General features: G+C 41.5%; 1 protein-coding gene across 1 annotated transcript in view; it reads right to left on the reverse strand.

Annotated features, from left to right (window-relative positions):
* The window catches only part of LOC105470279 (poly(ADP-ribose) polymerase family member 14), a 50,827-nt gene that overhangs the window by 22,494 nt on the left and 2,513 nt on the right, over positions 1–25,820 (reverse strand). The window contains exons 2-8 of the mRNA XM_011722096.2: positions 24,914–25,047; positions 23,127–23,160; positions 17,807–18,049; positions 14,619–14,855; positions 8,769–11,011; positions 3,745–3,981; positions 2,975–3,196 (exon numbers count right to left, since the gene is read on the reverse strand). Coding sequence (XP_011720398.2) covers positions 2,975–3,196; positions 3,745–3,981; positions 8,769–11,011; positions 14,619–14,855; positions 17,807–18,049; positions 23,127–23,160; positions 24,914–25,047 — 3,350 coding nt within the window. The remainder of the gene's footprint in view (positions 1–2,974; positions 3,197–3,744; positions 3,982–8,768; positions 11,012–14,618; positions 14,856–17,806; positions 18,050–23,126; positions 23,161–24,913; positions 25,048–25,820) is intronic.

Consider the following 25,820-nt stretch of genomic DNA (forward strand, 5'->3'; position numbering starts at 1 on the left):
CCAAGTAGTTGGGACTATAAGCATATGGCACCACACCCAGCTAAGTTTTTTTTGGTTGTTTGTTTTGTTTTGTTTTGTTTTGTAGAAACAGGATCTCCCTATGTTGCTCAAGCTCATCTTGAACTTCTGGCCTCAAGTGATCCTCCTGCCTTGGCCTCCCAAAGTGCAGGGATTAAAGGTGTGAGCCACTGTGCCCAGCCTCAAAGATTTAATGAAATAGAAAATAAAAGTGAAGGATATTAAATAAAATAATATATAATCACAATCTTTTATTTATTTATTTATTTATTTATTTATTTATTTATTTAAGATGGAGTCTCATTCTGTCACCCAGGCTGGAGTGTAGTGGCACAATCTTGGCTCATTGCAACCTCCGCCTCCCAGGTTCAAGTGATTCTCCTGTCTCAGCCTACTTGGGAGGCCACCACACCCAGCTAATTTTTGTATTTTTAGTAGAGACAGGGTTTCACCATGTTAGGCAGGCTGGTGTCCTGACCTCAGGTGATCTGCCTGCCTTGGCCTCCCAAGGTGCTGGGATTACAGGCATGAGCTACCGCTTCCAGCCAATCCCACTTTTAAAAGTACATATGTAAAAAAGCAGGCTGGAATAAAATCCAACTAAAGAATTTATGCATTTTTGCATTGTTCAAAGCTTCTACAATGAACATGAATTACCATAATAGTCAGTCAAAGCAAATAACTTGCCTATTGTAAGAACTACAATGTTAAGAGAATGACCATCACAAGGTCCCAAACACTTCCATTTTTAATTTCCTGTTTATACCAAAAGAGGAGGGGCTGGGGAGTCATGATTTTTGGAGCAAGTAGCTGGTGTATGTATTCTAGTGTTAATAAACCTGTGAATTTCTTTCTTTTTTTTTTTTTTTTTTTTTTGCCTGTTGGTGACCCTCCAAAATCATCATTTTCTTCCTCCTTGTAAACAAGCAACAGATAATTTTGTTGGAAAAAAAAATCAAGTAACATCTTGGCTAAAGACAGATGCAATAATGGGAGAAGGTCTCAGAGAGAGGGTAGAACAAAGATCTCAGACTCACAGGCCTCCAGGAGCCAGGTAGGTAAGGCACATGGGTAAAGGTAGACTGATTTGACTGTGGAGAACTAGAGAACACCTGCCACTCAGACATGGAAAACTTCCTGTTCCAAGCAGGAAGCCATGTTTAATGTGCCAGAAGTTTTTAAGTTTTAGGTCATAGTGAATATCTAGAGTTTTATGTGAAATTTTTGATTTTTAAATGTTAGCAACTGATTGAATTTTTTTAAATAATCTAAATAAAGCACATCTGAGGCCATGTTCAAATCACGGGACTGCGGCTTTCTCTGTGACAGTCTCCATCTATAAACATCTCAATAGGCTTTGCTGATTTTTTTTGTGTGTGTGTGCAAATGTAACCAAAGTTTAACTGTCTTTAAGAGTCTAAAGAGAAAAAGTGTAACAGACACACACAGAGAATTTCAGATGGTACTAAAGGTATCTATATAGACTAATTCTTTTTACAGAGTATTTGCAAAATACTCAGTCTTTAGGAAAGAAAATGAATGCTGAGGTTGTATGAAAAAGAGTGGTATTTGAAGGTTCAGGTCTGTGTCACAGGACTCATGCTGTATTCAATCACCTGTTCATTCAAAAACAGCACTTCATGCCTCTCATTTAGTTCATTTTGTGTATATAAATCTTAGCTCTAAAGTAATTGTGATTTATAGGAGGGAAAGTATGTGCCATTCCTACTCGTCCTGTTCCACGATCCACATCACCTTGCACAATGCAAGTCATAGGGAGATTATTTTAAAAGCTTCTGTTGTACAGAAGAGTAACTAATTATACAGGACAAGTAAATGGACCACATATTTTACTCAGGTGGTTGGTTGCCTGATTAGAATTTAGGTTAGATTTACTTGCTTCCAACGAACTTAAAGGTAGTATCTAGCGTCACAGAAAAATTAAGTGTTACCTAAAAATTCAGATGGTCCAGTGATCCACAGATATCTCTTGGGTTGCTGATTTTAATCTATTTGATCAATTTTTGTAATATCATGGGAATTTTTCAAACATTGAATGTCATCTATTTTATTTGATTAAGTAAACACTTGGACTGCAGGGATAATGGCTTAAATGCCTGCTGTGCTGCCATAATGCTGAGTCCAATGGCTCTCCCACAGCTGATGCTCAGTAAATGTAGCTGAATGATGAACTCATGACTGATGATGGTTCTGGTGTTTCTGGTCCCAACTCTCCTATCCACATGGGAATGTGCTAATCCATTCTAACCACATCTTCTGACGTCTTCCTAGTGATAAGGCCACACTGTGCTTTTATGCTCTGCATTAAAATTTTTCTATGTCCATATGGAGAGAAATCCTATAGTCAACTCCATTGCAATATGTGGGCCTTATTTGGATTCTGCTTCAAACACAAAGCTGTAAAAACAAAACGCTTATGAGATAGTTGGAAATTTGAGAATTGATTTGATAATTGGTTAAATAAAGGAATTATTGTCCATTTATTTTAGATGTGATGCAGTATTGTGGTTATGTTACTTTTTTAAAAAGAAATGTTATTGTTTAAAATAAATATTGAATTGTTTATGGATAAAATGATATGTCTGGGATTTGCTTCAAAATAATATAGAAGGAAGGGAAATAAATGGAGATACAGATGAAACATACTGGCCATAGGTTGATAACTGTTGAAGTTCAGTGATAGGTACAACGGACTTCATTATACTATTATGTCTACATTTGGATATGTTTGAAATTTTCCTGAATAGGAAGTTAAACTTTTCCTACATCTGTAACTTGTCTTAAAATTTGTCATGCTACAACTACAAGTGTAAACTACTTCCTTACTTTCCTGTATGGGGAAATGAATGCAAAAAGCATCCTGTCAGAACAAAAAGACATTTGAAAAAACATTAGGTCTCAGTTACAAAATAATCAGAAATGAGTGGCACTGTACCTTAATATTTTCATGATCACTTGGGTGCAGCAGAAAGTGAACCTCTTGTAAAGTTTTCAGCTGATTCTTGCTACTAAATTTGAACACCGCTGAAATGATTAATTCAGCAAATATGGTTTTAGGAAATCCCAAGTTTCCTGTTCCTATTGCTGGAAATGCAATTGATTTTAAGGACAAGCTGTCAGTGATCTCCATACATTCTCTGATTATGTCTTCCATGATCTGAAACGCACAAAGCATATCCTTATACATCTTGTCTAGAAATGGGAGTTAGAATAAAAAGGACAAGAATTTAGCAACCTTGTGACCTCGAATACTCCTTTTTGCTTTCAACAGTGATTAAGGGCAATCAGAAGAGGAAAGAAAAATACAGGAGAAAGAAAGGAAAAGGAAAAGAGAATGCGAGAGACTTAAACACATTCACAATGAAGGAAAGAAGCAACGCAACTACTGTTCTTTTCCTTCATTCTCTTCCATTCTTCACACCCTTCTCTGGCTTTCTTCACTAAGCAAGTAATAATATTATGTTCAGTAACCCTTCCCTGAGCTCCAATAATTATTGAGCACAATAATTCATTTATATTATTAACTAGTCATCAGGAAAAGTCAGCTACAGCTGAAAGAAATGGCCACATGATGGAATCTGCCAAAAGCGTGATTATTGTGGAAGAGAAACAGACAAGGCCCAATCTATGTCCAATCAATATGCTACTAAAAGGAGAACCCAAAGGGCTACCCGACTTCCTGGAGAATTCAAAACCAGGGCCAACCTTGAGTGAAGATGTGCTACCATTTCTCCACTCCGGAGCTACCACGTGAAGCACATAGCGACAGTCCAGATTCCAGCTGTTGGTTTTGAGCACTGTGCCCACGCTGACAGTCATCCCTTGTCCAACTGTGTCCAATTCCTCCTGGAGCGCTGGTCCAGCTTTTTCCAAGAGGGCCTTAGAAAGAGGCCCCCTACTAAGCTCAAGATCAGAGGGAACGGAGTTGACAACAACATCCGTCTGAAAGACAAAACCAAAAATTTGTTTCCAATTTTAACAAAAAGCATTCATCAATGATTACTATATTTGAGCCACTGGGCTTGGCACAATGGGAGACAACTAAGATGATTAAGGTTTCAGTGATTTAAATATCAACACAAGACAAAGTGTTACTAAATACTTATTTAAGTGGCACTTAGGAACAAAAGAGAGCAGTCAAAAAGCAATCTATGAATGGTATGGCATCACTGGAGGAGTCCAGAGAAAGCTGTTTCAGTAACTAGTGAAGACACCATGAGCAATGTGGGCTTTGAGAAATGGGAAGAATTTCAGCAGGCAGAGCGAGACAGAGAGCAGCATGAACATAGGCATGGTGGGTTGTGAGCTGTGAACAAATTAATTTGATCTGAGAAAGCTTCTGCAGCAAAATGGTACACTCCAGGCTAGAAATGTTACACTGGTGGTAGACTGGGGGGCCCACCTCGAGTGCCAAGACATCTGGACTGCCTGACAGGCAGGGATCAGCCCTGGAAGCTTTTTCATCAGTGAATGTGAGCAGATTAGAGAGGTCAAGAGAACAGAAAGAGGGAATGTAGCCAAGTGATTTTCAAAGCTGGCCTGCCTGGGTCACTAAGGAGTAATGCAGAGCAGTTATTGCAGTCATGGAAGCTACGCATCTATGGGAGTGAAAGGAAAGCAAAGTATGACTTTTTTTAAGAGAGAAGGTCTTGCTCTGTCACCCAGGCTGGAGGGCAGTGGCATGATCATAGTTCACTGCAGCCTTAAACTCCTAGGGTTCAAGTGATCCTCCCACCTCAGCATTCCAAGTAGTTAGGACTACAGGTATGAGCCACCATGCCTAGTTGGGAAAGAATGTCGTGACATTTGGTGTCAAAAGGGACAAGGAATGAAATTCATTCCCATTACTGATGCTTGGTCAAAAGAGTTGATTTTTAAAAATGAGACACAAAATTATTTTTAACATTTTGAAATAGTGCAATGGTTAAGAGCCTGAACAAATTCCAATCCTGGCTCTACCATTTGCTAGTTGGGGGATGTGGGCAAATTACTTAACCCCTTTAAGTCTCACTCTCTCGTCTGTGAAGTGAGAAGAATAATAGTCCTAGAATCTGCCGCATGGCAGTGAATGAGAAAATGCATGTCAAAAACAGCACAGTGTTGGCTGGGCATGATAGCTTACGCCTCTAATCCCAGCACTTTGGGAGGCCGAGGCAGGCTGATCACCTGAGGTCAGGAGTTAGATATCAGCCTGGCCAACAAGGAGAAACCCCATCCCTACTAAAAATACAAAAATTAGCTGGGTGTGGTGGCGGGCGCCTGTAGTCCCAGCTACTCGGGAGGCTGAGGCAGGAGAGTCACTTGAACCCAGGAGGCAGATGTTGCAGTGAGTTGAGATTGCGCCACTGCACTCCAGCCTAGGTGACACGGCAAGATTCCGTCTCAAAATAAATAAATAAACAAATAAACAAGAACAACAAAAAAAACCAGCACAAGGCTTGGCACATAGTAACAACCAATATTAGCTATGGTTTTTGTAGTTATTACTTAAGCTTACTACAAGTAAAAATCTGTTTTAAATCTTCCAGTTCAGCACTTTAAAACAAAAAATATTTTATACAAAGTAACAACTCAAAAAAGAAAGATGGCACATAGAAGAAAGTATTTGAAAATCATATATCTGATAAGGGACTTATATCCAAAATAGAGAAAAAATACTTAATAATAAAAAGACAAATAACCCAAATGAAAAAGAGAAAATATAAGCCAGGTACTTTGGCTCACACTTGTAATCCCAGCACTTCAGGAGGTCAAGGAGGGAGAATCACTTGAGGACAGAAGTTCAATGTTACAGCAAGACATGATCGTGCCACTGTCCTCTAGCTTGGGTGACGGAGCAAGACCCTGTCTCTAAAAATAATTAACTAACTAATTACAAGTGGGCAAAGGATCCACGTGGACATTTCTCTAAGGAAGATACACACATTGTCAAAAAGTACATGAAAAGATGCTCAACATCATTAGTCATTATGGAAATTCAAATCAAAACCATAGTGAGGGTCGGGCGCGGTGGCTCAAGCCTGTAATCCCAGCACTTTGGGAGGCCGAGACGGGCGGATCACAAGGTCAGAAGATCGAGACCATCCTGGCTAATATGGTGAAACCCTGTCTCTACTAAAAAATGCAAAAAACTAGCCCGGCGAGGTGGCGGGCGCCTGTAGTCCCAGCTACTCGGGAGGCTGAGGCAGGAGAATGGCGTAAGCCCGGGAGGCAGAGCTTGCAGTGAGCTGAGATCTGGCCACTGCACTCCAGCCTGGGTGACAGAGCGAGACTCCGTCTCAAAAAAAAAAAAAAAAAAAAAAAACCATAGTGAGATGTGACTTCGCACTCACTAGGATGGCTATAATCAGAAAGAAGATACTAACAAGTGTCAACAAGGAGGTGGAGAAATTGGAACTGTCAATGTTGCTGACAGGAATGTAAAATGGTGCAGCTGCTTTGGGAAATGATGTAGCAGTTCCTCAGATGGTCAAACACAGAGTTACCACATGACCCAGCCATTCCACTCCTAGGTATATACCCAAGAGAACTGAAAACATATGTTCATACAAAAACTGGTATACAAATGTTCATAGCAGAATTATTCATGGAAGTCAAACAGTGGAAACAATCCAAATGTTCATCAACTGAAGAATGGATAAATAAAATGTGGTCTATCCATACAATGGAGTATTATTCAGCCATAAAAAGGAAGTAAGTTCTGATACATGGTACAACATCGATGAACCTTGAAAACATTCTGCTAAATGAAAGAAGTCAGTCAGACAACTACAAATTGTATGATTCCATTTATATTAAATTTCCAGAATAAGTGAATCTATAGAAACAGGAAGTAGATTAGCGGCTGCCTAGGGCTGGGGAGGTGGGTGGACGGAATGGGGAGTGACTGCTAATGGGCACAGGGTTTCTTTCTGGAATGATGAGAATGTTCTAAAATTAGGTTGTGGTAATGATTGCATACTTCAGTGAACATACTAAAAACCACTGAATTGCACATTGTAAACAGGTATGGTATGTGAATTATATCTCAACAAAGCTGTTTAAACAAAAAGGAAGGTGATTGAGTGTGACTGTTAATCAATTTTCAGCTTTTCTCAAGACAGTTGTGATATAGAAATATGCTGAAACAGCAAATACATTCAGGTTAATATAGTTTCAATTGTGTCATCTTTTATCACGTTACATTGGACACTGGATGTATGCTTAGATATACTTTTTCTTTTAAACAATTCAAAGCAAAACATTTGGCAAGTTTATTAAATTTTGTTCATTTCACTTAATATCATGTAAAGCACATATTCAACTGTATTTTGTTTAAAGATGATGAAGATAAGTAACACCCAGTGCTAGTAATTTAGGACTTTGGTCTTGGTCTTTGAATAAAACACTCAGACTTGATGAAACTTTCATTGTATTGTGATGTCTGTTTTCTTTTATGTATATTGTGCTAATTGATCTTCCTTTTAAAAAGTGGGGCAAAAAAGAGCCCAGCAGCATTCTTGGGTGGCAGGAAGGGCATTCACCCAGCTCTGGGTCCCAGGGTCCCTCTGGCAGCCCCGAGCACATTCACTCCACGCCAGCAGAGGAAGGTTGAGGCAAATATCCACTGGAAGACACAACTATGGCCATGCCAGTTAAGACAGTAAGGAAAAATGTTTCTGTTGGTTGGGAAATAAGTGCTGCCCGGCATCTGCCCTCACTGCTCCCACCATCTCCACCCTGACTCCCCTGCCAGGACTCCCCCAAATCTTCCAATTAAAGAAGTAGTGCCTGGCACAGTAGGAGGCTTCAGACCCTGGGCAGATGGCTGCTGTTCTGATTAGTTAGACCCTATGTTGCTAAATACGGTGGTTCATGCCTGTAATCCCAGCACTTTGGGAGGTTGAGGCGGGCGGATCACCTGAGGTCAGGAGTTGAAGACCAGCCTGGCTAACATGGTGAAACCCCATCTCTACTAAAAAAAAAAAAAAAAAAAAAAAAAATTAGCCGGACATGGTGGCACGTGCCTGTAGTCCCAGCTACTAGGGAGGCTGAGGTGGGAGAATCACTTAAACCCGGGAGGTGGAGGTTGCAGTGAGCCGAGATGGTGCCACTGCACTCCAGTCTGGGTGACAGAGCGAGATCCTGCCTGAAAAAAAATTAAAAATAAAAATAAACATTTTAGCCCCCCCGCCGCCGCCATGCCCCTGCAGCCTACAAGAATTGTCCCTACATACTGCCTGGCACCTGTAACTTCCTCAGGTCCACTTTTCACTTCCTCACTGGTGTTGGGTGCTGACGGTCCTTCAGACTCTGGCCCTAAGCTCACTCTTGCTCAGCATCATTGACAAGATTCCTGTCTTCTGCATACCCTATGCTCTGATTGTTCTGTATCTGCTGTCAGTAAATTAGGAAATTAGTCTTAGATTTACCAAAACACGGCAGGCGTAAAGTATAGAGAACTGTCTAAATGTGTGATATTATGGATTTCTACATCTACTGGAAACCTAGAAATCTGACCTCTATACACTTTCAGTTCTCACAAATAATTGGCTGATCTCAATTAGTAAATGATTTGGTAAGGAGCCCAGTTATCTAAGGAAAGTTGTTAAAAGGTGGGCGTGGAGGGCATGGGATTCTCTCCCTTGATTCTCCCCTTGGTCCTTATCTTTCTTCAGCCCTGCATGAGAGAGTCGCTGACTAAGTGGAGTCACAGTGCCCTGGTGGTGTTCTGTAAAGGCAACACTCACCTTAGCATTCTGCACGCCTTCTTTCACCAGCAGCATCTGCAGGCCTCCCGGGGACACCAGACTTCCTTGTTTCCATGATGTTTTCCCAGGCCCTGCTGCTGCTGGTAAACTGGGCGGGGCAGCTGTATCTGGCAGGGTGGCTTTAAATACAGTTTTCACAGCTTCTGCAAAGGCCTCAACGGTCTTCTCAGATACATCAACAAGGTAGATTTCTTTCAAGTAGTGTCCATCCTTCTTGCGTTGGAAGTTTTCCTTGATGGCAGAAACAATGGTCTCCACGCATCGGCCTAAGGGAAAGCCAAAGACTCCAGAACTAATAGCTGGGATGGCTATGGATCGGTACTTGTATTTTTCGGCTAGACAGAGACTTTGTTGCACAGCTCTCCTTAATAGGTATACACACCTCGGGGCCTCACATCCGTTCCAGCGGGGCCCCACTGCATGGATCACGTGGTGGTAGGGCAGCTTTCCTGCCTTGGAGATGGTGGCATTGCCCGGTAGAAGTCTGCCCTCTCTCTTCACTATCTGGTCACAGTCGGCCTGGAGCTCAGGGCCAGCTGCTTTTGAGAGCGCAGCAGCCAGGCCACCATAATGCTTAAGGTCCTCATTAGATGCATTTACCACCACATCGACAGGAAGCTGTGCCAAGTCACCCTGCTGCACAATGAGCACGACGCCGGGGGCCAAGGCCGTCCGAGAGAAGCACTTCTGCCCAGAGGGGCTGCCTCCTTCCTTCACTTCTTCATTCTCCTGTAGTTCAATGTAACAACCAAACAACCGTTTGATCTCACGTTGATAAAACCATGCTTTATCCCGGAAGAACATCTTGGCTCCTGGCTTATCAATATGGACACTTTTAACACAGACTGAATCCCGGGCTTGCTTGACGATGTCCATTGCCTTCAGTACTTCGGTCTTTGAGCCAGTTAGTAAAATGCCTTTTTGTTTGTTCTCAGGATTGAAACTTACCTGCACATTTGTCCTCTTTATCTTTGGCAAGAATAGCTTCTTTTCTGTCTTTAAATAGTCAATAACTAAGGAAGGCTTTACTTCAACCAGTCTCTCTATTTTCATGTTTTGTTCAATGAAGTTAAAAAGCAATGCATAGGTTTCATTTACTTTCTTTACACAGCCTGTAATGATGACTTCAGCTGTGGTTTCTGAAGATAACTCATTGATGATTACAGTGTTTGGGGAGAAATTTTGTTTCTTACGCAAATTATGAGTGAGCCCTTTCCAGTTCTTGCCATTAAGAACTTCTTTGTTCTCAACTTCAATGCGTTTATAATCTAAGGCACTGAGCATTTGCTTTTCAGCTTCTAACAGGGCTTCAGAAGAACAGCTGGTTAAGAGAACAGTTGTACCCTCTAGCTCATAAAGTGCAAGAATTCCCTGTGCTATGAAAAGACACTTAGAGAATTCTTTCCAGTTTACCTGTTGCAAAAACTGAAAAATCTCAGGAGAAACCTGAATGTTTTTCTGCACCATGGTGTACACCTTTTCCTGGATTGCACACTTGACTTTATACACATCTACACTAGGTCCTTTCAAGCACAAGTGCTGAGTGACTCCATCATAACAAATCTCTATCTCTGGGCACTCTGTGTGTAAGTGGTCCAGTAGACTGCTGTGACACAAAAGAAAATACCTGCCTGGAGAAATGACCATTTTTTCCTTCAAACTCTGCTCTTCCCTTTTAATTTTTTGAGTAGTGCTTTCTATTAACTCCTTGACTTGTACCTCAATGCTTTGGACATCCTCTGATTTCCCTGCTAAGATTATCATTTCCTTAAGTGTATCAAACTCAATCAAAATCCTGTCATCTTTCACATCATTTTTTATGGTGTCCCACATTGTTGGACCCACTTTAATTGGGGTGACTTTATATTTAGACCTGATGCTAGAGAGTGCCGTGGAAGTATCTGCCTGCCAGGTCTTGATTCTCGGTCTTCCTTCATTGACTAAGGTGGCTGCTGGTCTGATGGTAACTTTACCACTGAGTTGGGACCACGTGAGCTCACAGTGACAACGCCTCATTTCATCGTTTATCTCCTCAATCAGGTGATTCTTTTTCTGTAAGAACTTCCATAAGGGAAGATCTAGTGACTCTTCAAATGGTGCTGGAAGCTTGATCAGAGGCTTCTCCTTTCCATACAAGGCTGTGCCCAGTGAGGCATAGTACGGGAACACAGAAAGCGGCATTTTATTGAAGTCGAGTTTTGTGGCCATGATGGTGTCTAACACTTGAAAGGAAAGAAATAAAATAACGTAAGCCCAGGATGATATATGGCAACAAAAAACAAAACAAAATTTTCCTATTTTAGAGAAAAAAAAATCTAATGTTGGTAGAATTGTGATGTTACAGCCTATTAAAAAGCAGCACTACTCTCAGAGTGCTCTAATATAAACCGATGTGGGTTAGCGGTGCACAGGTGCACAGGTATCCCTTATTGAATGGAGTAATTACTTTCTAGCCAAGATCCATCTATGCTGAAATCCTGTTAATTAAATTCCGTTTACTGTTTTCCTGATATTACTGACATATCACCATCATGTTAAGAAATACATGAGTTTGGTCACAAGCGTGAGAGTAATGTTTGCCCTAGTATAAAAAATCTTTTGGTGCTCAAAGTGAAGCTCACCTTAGTATTATGCTATTTGGTCTTCCTGTACAGTCCTATAATTTTAGGCTTCAAAATTGAGTTAGATTAACATTAATACCTTGAAAAGGAGGAGCATAATAATAAATTATTATAGCTTAGCATGTGTCACACACTATTCTGAGTGCTTTACATATATTTAGTTCATTTCATCCTCACAACAACCATTTGAGGTAGAGACATTATTATTATCATCCCTACTTACAAATGATAAAACTGAGGCTAGGAGAGGTTAGATAACTTGGATAGGGTTACATAGACTGCAGATAACTCAGCTAAGATTCAGTGTTTGTCCAACCCCAAAGCCCATCCTCTTGCCCCTCTACCAAACCCAAGTCATCATCACGGTCCTCTGAGAGCCCAGCCCCACAGACTATGATTCAGTAAGACCCACACCTCCTCCTGGCCCTGCTGCAATCTCCTTTTTCCACTTCACTGGAATACTCCCATGGATGTGTTTGCATGTGTGTGCATGCGCATGCTCTTCTCTTCCAAGCCCCTCCTCATTTTGTGTAAGTTATTAGGCAGAGCATCTACAGAAAGGGAATCAGAATGTGCTCCAATAACAACTTGGGTTAAAAGAGCAACCTTTGTGGAAAGCTGTTAAAGTAACTTCACCTTGTGTGTGATTGGGTCCTAGAGCTGGTATCGAGCATGATGGAAAGACAGTGGCCTTCAGAGGCCCAAACATACAGCTTCAACTTCCCAACGTGGCCCTGTGGCAGCCCTAAGCCTAGGCAGTATTTATGATTACCAACATACTGAGCACTGTCAGGCACCAAGCACTTTGCTGGTATTATTTCATTTCAACCTCACAGTACTCCTCTAAGGTAAGCAGTAATGTGAGTCCCATTTTACAGATAAGAACACAGAGGCTTAGGTGGGTTAAAGTAACTTGGCCAAGATTACAAAGCTAGTAAGCACCAAAGCCGATCAAATTCAGGTCTGTTTGACCCAAGAACCATGGCAGATGTCATCTTAATATGCCTTCAAGTCTCCATCCTGTTTTGCCTGTAAGGACAAAGTTTATCTAACCATGCAGATTATTAATGGGATTGTGAGATACTGTAGCAGAAAAAACAGCCAAAGATCTTACAGACATAGGTGTTCAATGAAAATTCTCTTCCTTAAAAATTAAATCAGATTTTGTGAAGTTGAACCAAATAATTTTAGAGTAAAATGCCTAATTTTTTCCTCTCAAGAAATCTACATAAAACACAATATTGTGCAACAAATTCTCTTTTAAACCAAGCTCTATCTACCGTCTGCCTCATTATTGGCAACCCATTGTGAATGGTGAACTATCCTATAAGAAAAATTAACGTTATAGGTGAACAGGAGATTTGGAAAAAGGAGAGAAGTTAGGGTATATGTTATGGGATCAGAATACCCAAGTTCAAATCCTGACTGTGTCACTTATAGCTGCGTAATCTTGGGCAAGTTATTGGACCTTTCTGTGCTTCAGTTTCCTCATGTGTAAAACAGGGATTATAACAATCAAGATGCCCATAAGACAGACTGTCTGAGTGCACTTGGTAACACCCTGCGAAGCTATGCAAATGTAAGTTATAATTAAAAGAATGAGAAGCTAAGCTGGATGCAGTGACTCACGCCTATAATCTCAGCAATTTAGGAGGCAAAGGAGGGAGTATTGCTTGAGCCCAGGAGTTCAAGACCAGCCTGGGAAACATGGTGAAATCCAATCTCTGCTAAAAATACAATATATTAGCTGGATATGGTAGCATGCACCTGTAGTCCCAGCTACTCTGGAGGCTGAGGTGGAAGGATCACCTGAGCCTGGGGAGGTTGAGGCTGCAGTGAGCCATGATCATGCCACTGTACTCCAGCCTGAGCGACAGTGAGACCTTGTCTCAAAATAAATAAATAATAAAATGAAAATTAAAAAATAATAAGAAGGAGAAGCTAGAGAACAAAAAAGAAAGTCAGTATATCACAGATTGTGGAGGACAGAGAATGAGTGGGTTTGGAGGAGGAGGTGTGGTCAAAAAAGTTAGATGGTACAAAGGGATCAGGGAGGAAGGGAACCTTTGAGAGGGCCCCATAGAGTTTACATGAATAGCTCTGGGAGAAAATAAACCTTCATTAAATAGTACTTAACATTAGTTGTGTATGTGCAGAATAGCCCTTCTGAGGACAAACTCAACAGCCCCATGCCCTCAAGATGTTTGAAAACCCTGAAACTGTCAACTCTCACCACAAACTGGGAAGTTAATTTCTAGGGTAGAGGATTTTATGTACCCCTCTCTCTCTCCGGGCCCAAGACCAGGCAGAGGGAGATTTGAATATGTGACAGAAGCTCCTCTTTGTCCCTTTGCCCAAGGAATAGTAGGTCTTTCATTCCATTTTAATTCAAACCATACTTTTACCCAGTTTTCCCAACTCATAAAAATTGAGTTGGGAAAAGGGAGGTTCCTTCAAGTACCCTGTTGGAACAATTTCTCTCAAGTGAGTGGCATACCACATTATCCTATGTCATGCCCCACCCTTATTAATCCCAGGCACAATTTTCCTTCTTTTCCTAAGAAGCCTGGCCCCCTAACTCCTTCTGCTCAGCCTTGACCTCTGAACACAAGTAGAACCTCCAAGCTGACCTTGTATATGCCTCAGAGAACTGGCAGTCTTTGTCACAAAACACTCACAAGTGTTTCTCTAAGGTTCAGCTGGACATGGTTTTCACAGGGTCACTCCAAACAATATTCCAGCAGGCATCCACTGGTCATGTGAAACCACTCGTGTCCATTTTTGAATGACGGTACAATAGGTGAAAGTAGTAGTGGTACTGTACAGGAACTCTATGAGTTGCTGAGTATCTCTTTACCTAACCTTGTTGTAATTAATTTGAGAGTTTCTATCAAGTGTGTGGCTAAAACACAGATCATCTCCTTTTTAATAGAGTATTTCAAAGATCCCAAGAATGTATTTTTCAGTCCATCATAGGTAGAGACTCATGAAAGAATCTCCTTAAATCTTTCAAAAACTTGATGTTCCTTCTCTAAAGTCTGAATCACTGGCCTTATTAAGCATCATATCCCAGATGAACAGGATTATTTATTCAATTCCCAAAGAAATGCATAAATAAATAAAACACATCAGAACTAAATTGATAACTGTTAAGCTCAGCTAAAACTGGCCTAGATTATGCCATGTATGACAGGTTAACAAATATTACCTTTTCTGTCAAAAAATTCAATCAGAGCTGAACTCTCTTCAGGAAAATATTCAACGTTGGCAACTCTTCCCCCTCCACTATAGGGATTTTCAAAGAAAAGTTTTAAACTGTAGTCATCAACACCAGGTGGCAGGTTTTCAACCCTGATTGTTTTTGTCACTTCCAGAAGTCTTGGAGAAAGCTGAAGTTGTTTAATTGAATGGTGCCTGGTACAATCATCAACAAATCTTACAGTATCTACAAACCAAAAAAAAAAAAAGAAAGAAAATCAGTAAATTTTGATTGTATCTTTATGTTGTATAGAAGAAAATGTCTGGCTACTAATTGAGTTAAAAGGGAGAGCTAAGCACTCCATTTTTAGACACAAGATCTTAACACCTACATGAGAATTTACATACCTAAAACTCCCAGTCTCTGAGCGACACACATGCGAATGTCTTACCTCGATTGCTGCCACTGAGCTATGTCCCCACTTCCTGCCCCAGCCGTCACCAACCCTCCTGAGGGCTTTCCCTACAAATCTCATTTCACCCCTTTCTCAAGCCCTTCAATGGCTCCCCATTACCTGCAGGTATGAGTGTTGACACTCCTCAGCCAGGTGTACAATGCCCTTAGCGATGTGACTCGAAACTAATTTCCAAGCATCACCTTTGGTTATTCCCTGCCATTCATTTTATTTTCCATGTTGCCACAAAGACTAGTCATTATTTTTGTAAACCCCCTTCTCCTTTAAAGGGTCTTTGGGTATACAATTTCCTGCATTTGGAATGCTCTTCTCCAATTTTTTATCTTGATCCTATTCATCTTTCAGGACTCAACTGTCTCTTTGATAATAAGTATTGGCCGGGCGTGGTGGCTCATGCCTGTAATCTAAGCACTCTGGGAAGCCAAGGCAGGCGGATCACCTGAGATCAGGAGTTCGAGAAAAGCCTGGTCAACATAGTGAAACTCCGTGTCTACTAAAAATAAGAAAATTAGCTGGGCATGGTTGTGCATGCCTGTAGTCCCAGCTACTCGGGAAGTTGAGGCAGGAGAATCACTTGAACCCGGGAGGCAGAGGCTGTAGTGAGCTGAGATCATGCTACTGCACTGCATTCCAGCATGGGCGACAGAGCGAGACTGTCTTAAAATAATAATAATAATAATAATAATAATAAGAAGAAGAAGAAGAAGAAGAAGTATCGATGGTGGGCCCACGATGTGCCAGGCACTGTGCTAGGATCTGAGGATACGAAAATAAACATAACAAGTCTCTGCCAGTGCATCATCCATGAGGGAGCAAGTCTTGAGAGCAAATAAATTGCCTATTGTGGGATCAAATGAGGTGGGAAGACTAATACTGGGAATCAGACAATGATTCCCAGAGTAAGTGGCTCTGATCTGGGTTTTGAACAATGAAGAGGGGTTTACCAGATGGATAGGGAAACAGCTATGTCAAGCAGATGGAATATATTCTGGACATTATCAAATGGTACTACTGGAGTATAAACTTCACAGAAGCAAGACCAGGCCACCTTGTTTGAAAGGGGGTCCCTTTCCTCCCATTTCCCACAGCTTTTTGTTCACAGCTTAGAGAGACAGCTTCTTCTCTTGGACCTTCCTTATTTGTTTACATATGGGCTTCCTCCCTGACCCCAGGCTGTGAGTTTCTCAAGGGCAGGAACCTGATTATTCATCTCTGCCCACAGCACCTAGACCAGTGCCTAGCACATATTAGGCATTCAAGATTCTGATCAATGTACAAAAGCAAGTCCATTTAGTTTTCCCTTTGTAAGAAATAGTAATAAATTTGAAATAAGAATAGCTCCCTTTGAGTCCTTACTACGTCTCAGGTACTACGTTAAGTTGTTAGGTACTTTTATTTTCTTTTTCTTTTTTTTTTTTTTTCTTTTTTTTCAGACGCGGGCTCTCACTCTGTCACCCAGGCTGGAGTGCAATGGCATGATCTTGGCTCACTGCAACCTCTGCCTCCCAGGCTCAAGTGATTCTCCCACCTCAGCCTCCTGAGTAGTTGGGAGTACAGGTGCGCACCACCATGCCTGGCTAATTTTTGTATTTTTGTAGAGATGGAGTTTCACCATGTTGCCCAGGCTGCTCTCAAACTCCTGGACTCAGGCTATCATCCACCTTGGCCCCCCAAAGTGTTGGAACTACAGGCCGTGAGCCACTACACCTGGCCCTATGTTAAGAACTTTTCAAACATTATCTCATTCAATCTTTACAAAAACTATATTAGGTAGGTATTATTGTGACATTTTATAAATGAGAAAAGTGAGGCACAGACAGGATAATAACTTGGTCAACCTCATATAACTAGTTGAATGGCAGAGCTGGACTCCATGACCTGTGCTCTTAACCACTCCACTGCCATGGCCATGGAAGAGTGAAGGCTTGGAATTGGAAAATGTACTTGTTTTGGGTGGTGACAGCTCTCTTCCCAATCTCAGAGATTGTCTACAGAATCCTGACAATTACCTTAAAGAGCACCCATTTTCTGCATTACATGCACTTACTCGTACCTACATATGTGAACGACCGTAAAAGTGCTAAGGAAATATCTGGTAAAGTGGTAAGAGGACAGGTGTAGAGGTAGGCTGCCTGGGTTCAAACCCAGTTCATCCATGCATTCGCACCTTTGTGTTTTGTCTCCCCAGCTGTAACATGGAGATCAATAATAATAATCTCATAAGGTTTTAGAAAGGATAAACAAATTAATACATGTAAAGAGGCTGGCATAGCACCTGGCTTATAGTCAGCACTCTATGAGTATGTGTTATCATTACCTTCCACAAAGTCCAGTTTGGTAATACAAATATTTACTTCACCCACTGAGATAACACATGTGAAAAAGCCGACTCCTTTACTTGGAATCACTTGGATTTTAGATGTCTATTTTGCTGTGTTCACACGCTCTCTTACTCTCTCTGCCTCTCTCTCTCTTTCTCAGTCACACATACACACTTGGGTACTCCTGCAATAAAGTTAATTCTACTAAAAATACCAGAATTTGGTTTCAATATGAATATGCTTCTTTTTCAAAATTAAAAAAAAAACTATATTAACTTGGAAACCTCTCTTAGTAGCTACTAGAAAGAATCAAACTTTCAGAGATGTCCCACTAAGAGGTATCTCAAGTCCCATGATGTGGTGCAAAGAAGATAGACAGAGGAAGCGTCACTTCATCTTACCTATGTGCTTTTGAAAGGTAACAACAGCGACATCAAAATCTCTTATTACTTCCAGTTGAAAGTCATCACTGGACAGGCCACTGATGTTCTCCACTAACAAGGTAAGGATTATGTCAGTCACATTTGCCTTGAGGTTTTCAAATGCCACCAAAGAGGAAATATTTTCACATTCCTCTGGGATATCTTCAATGTTGTCTGATCCATCATCAAGAGGGAGTTTTGCTTCCAATTCTTCTGACACATCTGATTTTAGGAAGACAAAAGAGGTACAAGATGTTATAGTTATCTACTATGGTCTTAGCAAAGTAAGTTATCACAAGGCACTGCCCTCTTTCCTTGCCAATCTCTTGGCTAACTCACAGAAAAACAGACCTTGGATGGCTTTTTGCTTTATTTAAATAAAAGCAACATGTAACATGTAATTGCCTATTACTAAAGTTCATATTTTTAAATTTTCATGTCGAAAAATACATCTGCATTTTCAAGATTATAGGCATTATAGAGAATAAAAAGATTTTTATTTATTGCTGGTGGGTACACATATTAACCTCCGGAAATGAATTTTAAAAATTAGTATGCAATTATTAGTAATAAGAAAAAATATTCACACTACTTAGCTAAGTAAATAGTCATTTATAGAACAATTTACATTATAGGACTATTTTTATATGTGAATTTTATATTAAAATTATACATAATTGAGGTTTAATTTTATTATACCCTTTTCTGCCTGGCCTTTTTGAGGAAACTGCCTTATCCTTCCTAGCACTTAATATCTATTTCTAGCATAGCACCATATTAAAATTATTGAGCTAAGCTTCTCAAAAGCAAGATGCATGTTTATTCATCCTTGTATTGCTGGCATATGGTATATAACTGAGGCTCAGTAAATGTTTGCTGAATTGGAGATTTACTGCTTGGGTCACTGGAGGAAAGCAAGACTATCTGATGGTGCCCAAACATGGGTATCACCTAACACATTATACTCCGAAAAACAGTTAAGTTCCCATCACTGAAGAGAAAAAAGGATCCCTATAGCAAATGATTAAGGAATACACACAGAAGGTGAAATGGCCAAGGGCTGCTGCATACAAAGCCCGCTGAATGGCAATCACCTAGCTGACTCATTCCTCTCCACTGTTGACCATAAGAGTGAGTTACACATACACACAAGGTCAGTCTCACTGTATGCTTGTCCACTGAAGCATGGTGTGTACGATCTGATCTTTAGACATTCTGTGGACAATTATTCAATGGGGACTCTTATTGTGTTCAAGACCCTGGATATAAGGAGAGGAAAGAATATAAAAACATTGGATAAGACATTTACAGATTTTCTAATGGAGGTATACGAGAAAAATGACATGTGTAAACCTTCGCAGTGGCAGCATAAAATGCTCTGTGTGCACCAAATCCATTTTGCTTACTTCCTGGACAATATTTCTCAAGTTTCCTGCAGTTCAGTTTCAACAGTAGTGTCCCTGCAGTTAATGGAATATGGGTGGAAGTGAATTCCACCTTCAGGCCTGGCCAATATAAAGCTCCTTAATATGAAACCGCATTCTCCCTTGCAGTGACCTTGGACACCACATTTAGAGATAATGGTGTCAAAGGGTGGAAGGAGCCTGGGTCCCTGAATGACCACGTGAAGTGGTTGACACTCCCACCACCACCCCAGCTGCCAACTACACTGAACTCTGATGAGAAGAACAAATAAACTTGTGTTGTGGCCAGGCACAGTGGCTCACGCCTGTAATCCCAGCACCTTGGGAGAATGAGGCAGGCGGATCACTTGAGGTCAGGAGTTCGAGACCAGCCTGGCCAACATGGTGAAACGCTGTCTCTACCAAAAATACAAAAATTAGCTGAGCATGGTGACACACGCCTCTAATCCCAGTTACTCGGGAGGCTGAGGCAGGAGAATCGCTTGAAGCTGGGAGGCGAAGGTTGCAGTAAGCCTAGATTGTACCACTGCACTCCAGCCTGGGCAATTCCATCTCAGAAAAATAAACAAACAAACAAACAAACAAACTTGTGTTGTGTTAGGTTACTGATTTGGGAGGTTGTTTGTTACAACAGTTAGACCACTCTGTTGTGTGCTGGCTATCATGCCATGAACACACTCATGCTAAGTTTAAAAAAAAAATAGCTTAAGGATAGAGCAACTACATGAATTAGCACTAAGTGAGACAGGTATAACAAATCAGAATGACTGCTGGGCTAGGGAGGAGGCTGTGTGTGTTTAATCCCTGCTGCCACTCTTTAGCCATGTGACCTTGGGCATGTCTCTTAATCATAAAATGAGGGTATAGGACTAAGTGAATTGGATTGAAAGAATCTTTCCAGCAACATAGTTTTATAACCCCATCAATATTAGACGCTTCACCACAAGAAAGGCTTAATTGACCAAAAAAGAGCATTAACAATCAAGCCAAGAGTCCCAGAAAGAGATAAAAGGGTTGGGCTGGCATGGAAAGACTTGAGAGAAGAGGAGGAAGTTCAGCAGGTCTTGAAGGGTATGTGGAACTGGGTAGAGAAAAGTGGGATAGAGGTAATTGTGAGCAACAGAAGCACAGGGAGAGTGCTGCAATTGCATCAGACAATTTAGAAAACAGCGATTAGACTGATGTGGCTCAAAAGGAGCACATTTGTGCAGAATGAAGAAAATGAGGCCAGAAAAGCAGACTAGAACCAAAAGGTGGTCTGGACTTTATCTCCCAGTTTGTGGTGAGGGTGAGTCATGGAAGGTTTCCATGAAAAGGATGGCAGGCTATTTAGCAATAGTGCAAAGGGCTGGTCAGGTTTAAGGAGAAGGGTGGCAGACACAGACAGAGCAAGCAGGGAGCTCCTGCCATGCTGAACTTGTGAGGTTAAAAGGAAGGGCCTGTGGTGAGAGAAGGATGGAAAAGGAAAACTTTAAAAGAAAATGAGGCTGGGTGCAGTGGCTCATGCCTGTAATCTCAGCACTCTGGGAGGCCAAGGCGGGAGGGTCACTTGGGGCCAGGAGTTCAAGACCAGCCTGGGTAACATAGTGAGACCATGTCTCCACAAAAAATGTTAAAAATTGGCTGGGCATGGCAGTGCATGCTATGATAGCCCCAGCTACTTAGGAGGTTGTGGTAGGAGGATTGCTTGAGCCAGGGAGGTTGAGGCTGCAGTGAGCCAAGATAGCCTGAGCAACAGAGTGAAACCTTCTCTCCAAAAAAAAAAAAAAAGGTCTCTATAATCAGCAGATGTGAAAGGCGTGATGCATGAAATGTCTAGTAGGTGACGAGCAGACTGATTGTGTACTTCAAGAGAAATGAGGCGGCCAGAAAGGCCCCTGCTTGGGGAGGAAGATGACACATGCGGCTTCGGGCATGTTGGCTCTAATATACTTCCCAAAAGAAGGTCAGACAGAAATTCTGGAATTGAGAGAGGAGTCCAGTCTGGGGATATGGATTTGAAAACATCAGAATTTCCGACCACAGGTAAGCAGTATTTCTCTGCTCTTGCCCTTTTCTCTTCTCCAAGACCTTCCAAGTGCTGGTTTCTACCTTTCAGATCCAGCCCAACTAAGCTTATCCTGGAACAGGACAGTAGCTCAGTGCTGACATCACCTGACATTGGTGTGTGTGCCTTTCCCTGCCCTGTCACCTCCTGCTGATGCCTCAGTTTCAAACTTTTCGCATGAGGTTTCGGGCATGCCTAGTGCATTCATGGTGCAGTGTCTTCCGCTATCCCCATCCCTGAGAAACAGAATCCAGTTAGTACCTACTCTCCACACATACTTTGCTCAGTTCTGAAACTGTCTACCCCGTTCCAATTAATTTCAAGAGTCCCAGCCTTAGGGCCATTGTCAGGGATCAGTGTGGAGTAACTATTCAGCAAAGAATCTCTGCTTCCCTTAAAGGAGCCAACTTAAGTATCTTGTGTAGACCACCCAAATTTCTAGCTGACTACTATCCTTAGAGTCCAGGTCAGGTAAAAACAGGTTAGAAAACGGGCCTAAAATCCCCAGGACAATGAAAAGTCTATTGGTGGAGGGGGACTGGGGCTTTCGCTGGGAACACATTTGGGAGTTTTAAGCAAATTTAAAACAGTGCTAACATGTCAGTTAAGACAGAGTTAAGGTAAAAATCTACGACGTCATAAGAACCACAGATGTGATTAAATTTTAGATCTAGGGCTATGGAGCAAGAATAAATATGCACATATAAAACCACTTCCTGGTCTGAAGTTGAGCTTGAGAGTATAGCACTTTGGCATCTTCCAAGAAAAAGATAAGGATTTAGGAGATCCCAACAACAAACACTGGGAGCTTGGGGAGCCAGTTCCACAAGTGAGGAATGGAAAGCAGGAATTACTCTAAAGAGACAAAAAATTCCTATTTCATGAAACTCCTGAGCTGCCTAAGAAAGCCATGCATGCTAAATTCTACAGTTTTAACAGGACATCCATATTAGATAAAAATAAGCCATATATCCCTATCCAATCTTTTTGCCAAATAAAGGCAGCTCTCACTCTAGTGCCATTTTCCAAAAGAGAAAGTTGCAGAAAACTACATGTTCTCAAGATAATTTCAATATTAGAGGACAATAATTATATATTGTTCCTTTTCCTTAAGGTTTAGATACATGTATCACTTTATCTCTCTGGTTCGGTTCATTCAGAGTAGTTCACTTCCTACCCTTTATAATAGCATGCTTAGCTATGAAAACGAGTTGCTTCTTTAGTAAATGTCAGGTGGCATGACAGCTCAATGCCCAGATGCTAGTTGAGCATTGGAGTCCACAACAGCTAATTGGTCGCTAGCTGTTTCCTACAGCAGACGAGATAAGAAGAACTGCTGTCTTTTAGAGGACTGCAATCCTCCAATCCAATCCTGCACCAGTGCTCAAAAGTCTGTGTTCACAGAGGAGTCACAACTTCCTGTTTTGGCTTCAGAGCACAGCACCCTCACACCCAGTGCTCAGGAAGCAGTGCTAAGCCACATGCGACTCCCTTGGACATACCATGTCCTTGCTTCTCAGCGGCTGGCTCAGCACAAGTGGAAAGTAAAGATCAGCTCATCACCACCTCTCTGGCACTTCTTTGCCCTCCCCTCTATTGCAACGTGTCTCCCAGGCCCCAGAGAGAGCAGTTCCAATCGTTATGACCTGAGCCCTAAAAGCCACCCTCTGCACAGCTGGCTCAGAATATGAAGAGGATGCAGTCCAAGGCAGCTCCCAGCGGAGCACATCCTGCATTGTGGAAGTCAAGAAGAGAGGGCTGACCCCCTCAAGTGCTGCCTTTAATAACTGCTTGGTGAATGTCAGAGTCATCTCAACTGAGATTTTACCTGGTTCTTTAACATCTTCTTTGGTTTTGGATTCCTGAAACGCAAACAATAAAGTAGCATTAATACATTATTAACAATTTCTTTACATAAGAAAATGTCCCTGGGACCAGCCTGGAGATGGAGGATAAACAGAAACAATAATGAAAAGGTCTGATAATGGTGCTCTTGAATACATCTGGGGCCATACATAGTGGCATATTCACTTTCAAGTCACAAAAAGTACCAATGAAGATGAGACACAAATAACAGAAACCCCAATTAACACCAAGTGTTTGGGAATATGAGGTACATCCTACATCAGAGAAACATCTTAGCTCATAATTTTTCCCTTGTTTAATATTTATTGAGGCTGAACTTGGTGACTCACACCTGTAATTTCAGCATTTGGGAGGCCAACGTGGGAGGATCGCTTGAGGCCAGGAGTTCAAAGCCAGCCTGGGCAACATGGTGAGACCCCATCTCTAAAAAAAAAAATTTAGGAAAAAAAAATTGGCCAGGCATGGCGATGCATGCCTGTAGTCCCAACTACTTGGGAGGCTGAGGCAGGAGGATCACTTGAGCCCAGGAGTTCAAGGTTACAGTGAGCTATGATGGTGCCACTGCACTCCAGCCTGGGAGACAGATCAAGGCACTGTCTCTAAAAAAGATAACAATTAAATTAAGGCCAGGTGCAGTGGCTCACACCTGTAATGCCAGCACTTTGGGAGGCCAAAGCAAGTGGATCACGTGAGCCCAGGAGTTCGAGACCAGCCTAGGCAACATGATAAAACCCTGACTCTACAAAAAATACAAAAAATTAGCCAGGTGTGGTGGCATGCGCCTGCAGTCCCAGTTACTGGGGAGGCTGAGGTAGGGGATCACCTAAGCCCAGGAGGTCAAGGAGGCAGTGAGCCATGATCATGCCACTGCACTTCAGCCTGGGCAACAGAGTGAGACCCTGTCTCTGAAAAAGAATACTAAAACAAATAAAAATAAAACATTTACTGAGTGTTTATTATATATAACAAGAACTGTGCCATGTGCTTTATACAGATCATCTTGTTTAACCCTCACAATAATCCTACAATCTGTTGTTGAATCATTATTGTTACTATTCCATTTTACAATTGGGGTGATACTTAATACATGTGGTATGGATTGCTGTCTCTTCAAAATGACACACAAAATAAAACAAATATAACAGGTTCCAGGTTATAAAGAACTCAGGAGACACAGACCCCAAATTTTACATCCCAAACCACCATTATTATAACCCCCAAGTCTTGACTTTTCCAAATGTGTTTAAAATCACAAAAAGTACCCCCAGCCAGGTGTGGTGGCTTACGCCTATAATCCCAGCACTTTGGGAGGCCTAGGTGTGTGGATCACGAGGTCAGGAGTTCGATACCAGCCTGGCCAATATGGTGAAACCCCGTCTCTACTAAAAATACAAAAATTATCTGGGCATAGTGGCGTATGCCTGTAGTCCCAGATACTCGGGAGGCTAAGGCAGAAGAATCGCCAGGAGGCGGAGGTTGCAGTGAGCCGAGATCACACCACTGCACTCCAGCCTGGGTGACAGAGCAAGACTGCATTAAAAAAAAAAAAAAAAAGAAGTACCCCCTCTTACTTTATCCCATACTACCCTACCCTACCACTGTCCTCACTCCCCCTACATTTGTAATCTGCTTTCCTCACTGCAGTTTGCTTCATACATTTCTTTCCACTGTATTTTCCTCATTGTGATTCTCATTTCACACACCTTGGAAGACCTAAATCCCTTTTATTCATGCCTAAAGTTTACTTGCCTGTGTTAGAAGTTCCTCCTCAAAGACATGATGGATTTCATCTGTGGTTTCAGGTAACTGGACAGTTAATTTGAATGTTCCTTTTCCTTGCAATACTAACTCATGATTTTTTCTCTCCAGAACCTTCTGCCGAACTGAAATGTCCAAAAGGGGGAAAAATGGCCAAATGACAAGCAATCTTTATTTACAAAATTATTCTATGATTTCTATGGGCTGCGTTACCATCCATCAATGGCTTCGTCGGTTTCTCAAGAGAGGCTACGTGAAGTAAAAGAGGAAAAGTTTAGCAAGCAGACATGGATTTGAATTGCATCCTTAAACTGACTTTTTAATATTGACCATGTTTCCTAATAAGCCGTACTTACAAAGCCTTAGTTTTCTTGTCTATTTGTAAGGTTAATGGAGATATGTTGGTAATGTATGATAAAATAGACACATCTGAAACAGGGTTTAAAATGTTATGTCAATTTACACCAACTTTTCAGAAATCCTGTGAACTGTATAAAAGTGAGATACAGCTTCCCATTCATTTCTATTTGCTATACACGAATAAATATAGACAAGTGCTGGTGGGCTCATTCTTATTATCTGCCTATTAGGTTTATATGAATCAAATCAGGTTATGCTATGGGCCCGCACCTGTTGAGGCCATTTCCTGGCATGGAGGGTGGAGAGTGGAGAATATCCTCTGCAGAAGAAGAATGCACTTCGGGGACTTCAAGGGTAGGTCATTCATTGTCAGCAAATTCCTGACCCTTGTTACTGAGAAAGTGGTTCCTCAAGTAGGAAACTGAAACTGACTAGGGATTTTCCACCCCCAAGAACTTTGACCATATTAGGTTTTGAGTTTGTTTTTGTTTTGTTTTGTTTTTTGTTTTGCTTTGTTTTGTTTTGTTTTGTTTTTGAG

Source organism: Macaca nemestrina, chromosome 2, assembly GCF_043159975.1.
Source record: "Macaca nemestrina isolate mMacNem1 chromosome 2, mMacNem.hap1, whole genome shotgun sequence".
Classification (NCBI taxonomy): Eukaryota; Metazoa; Chordata; class Mammalia; order Primates; family Cercopithecidae; genus Macaca; species Macaca nemestrina.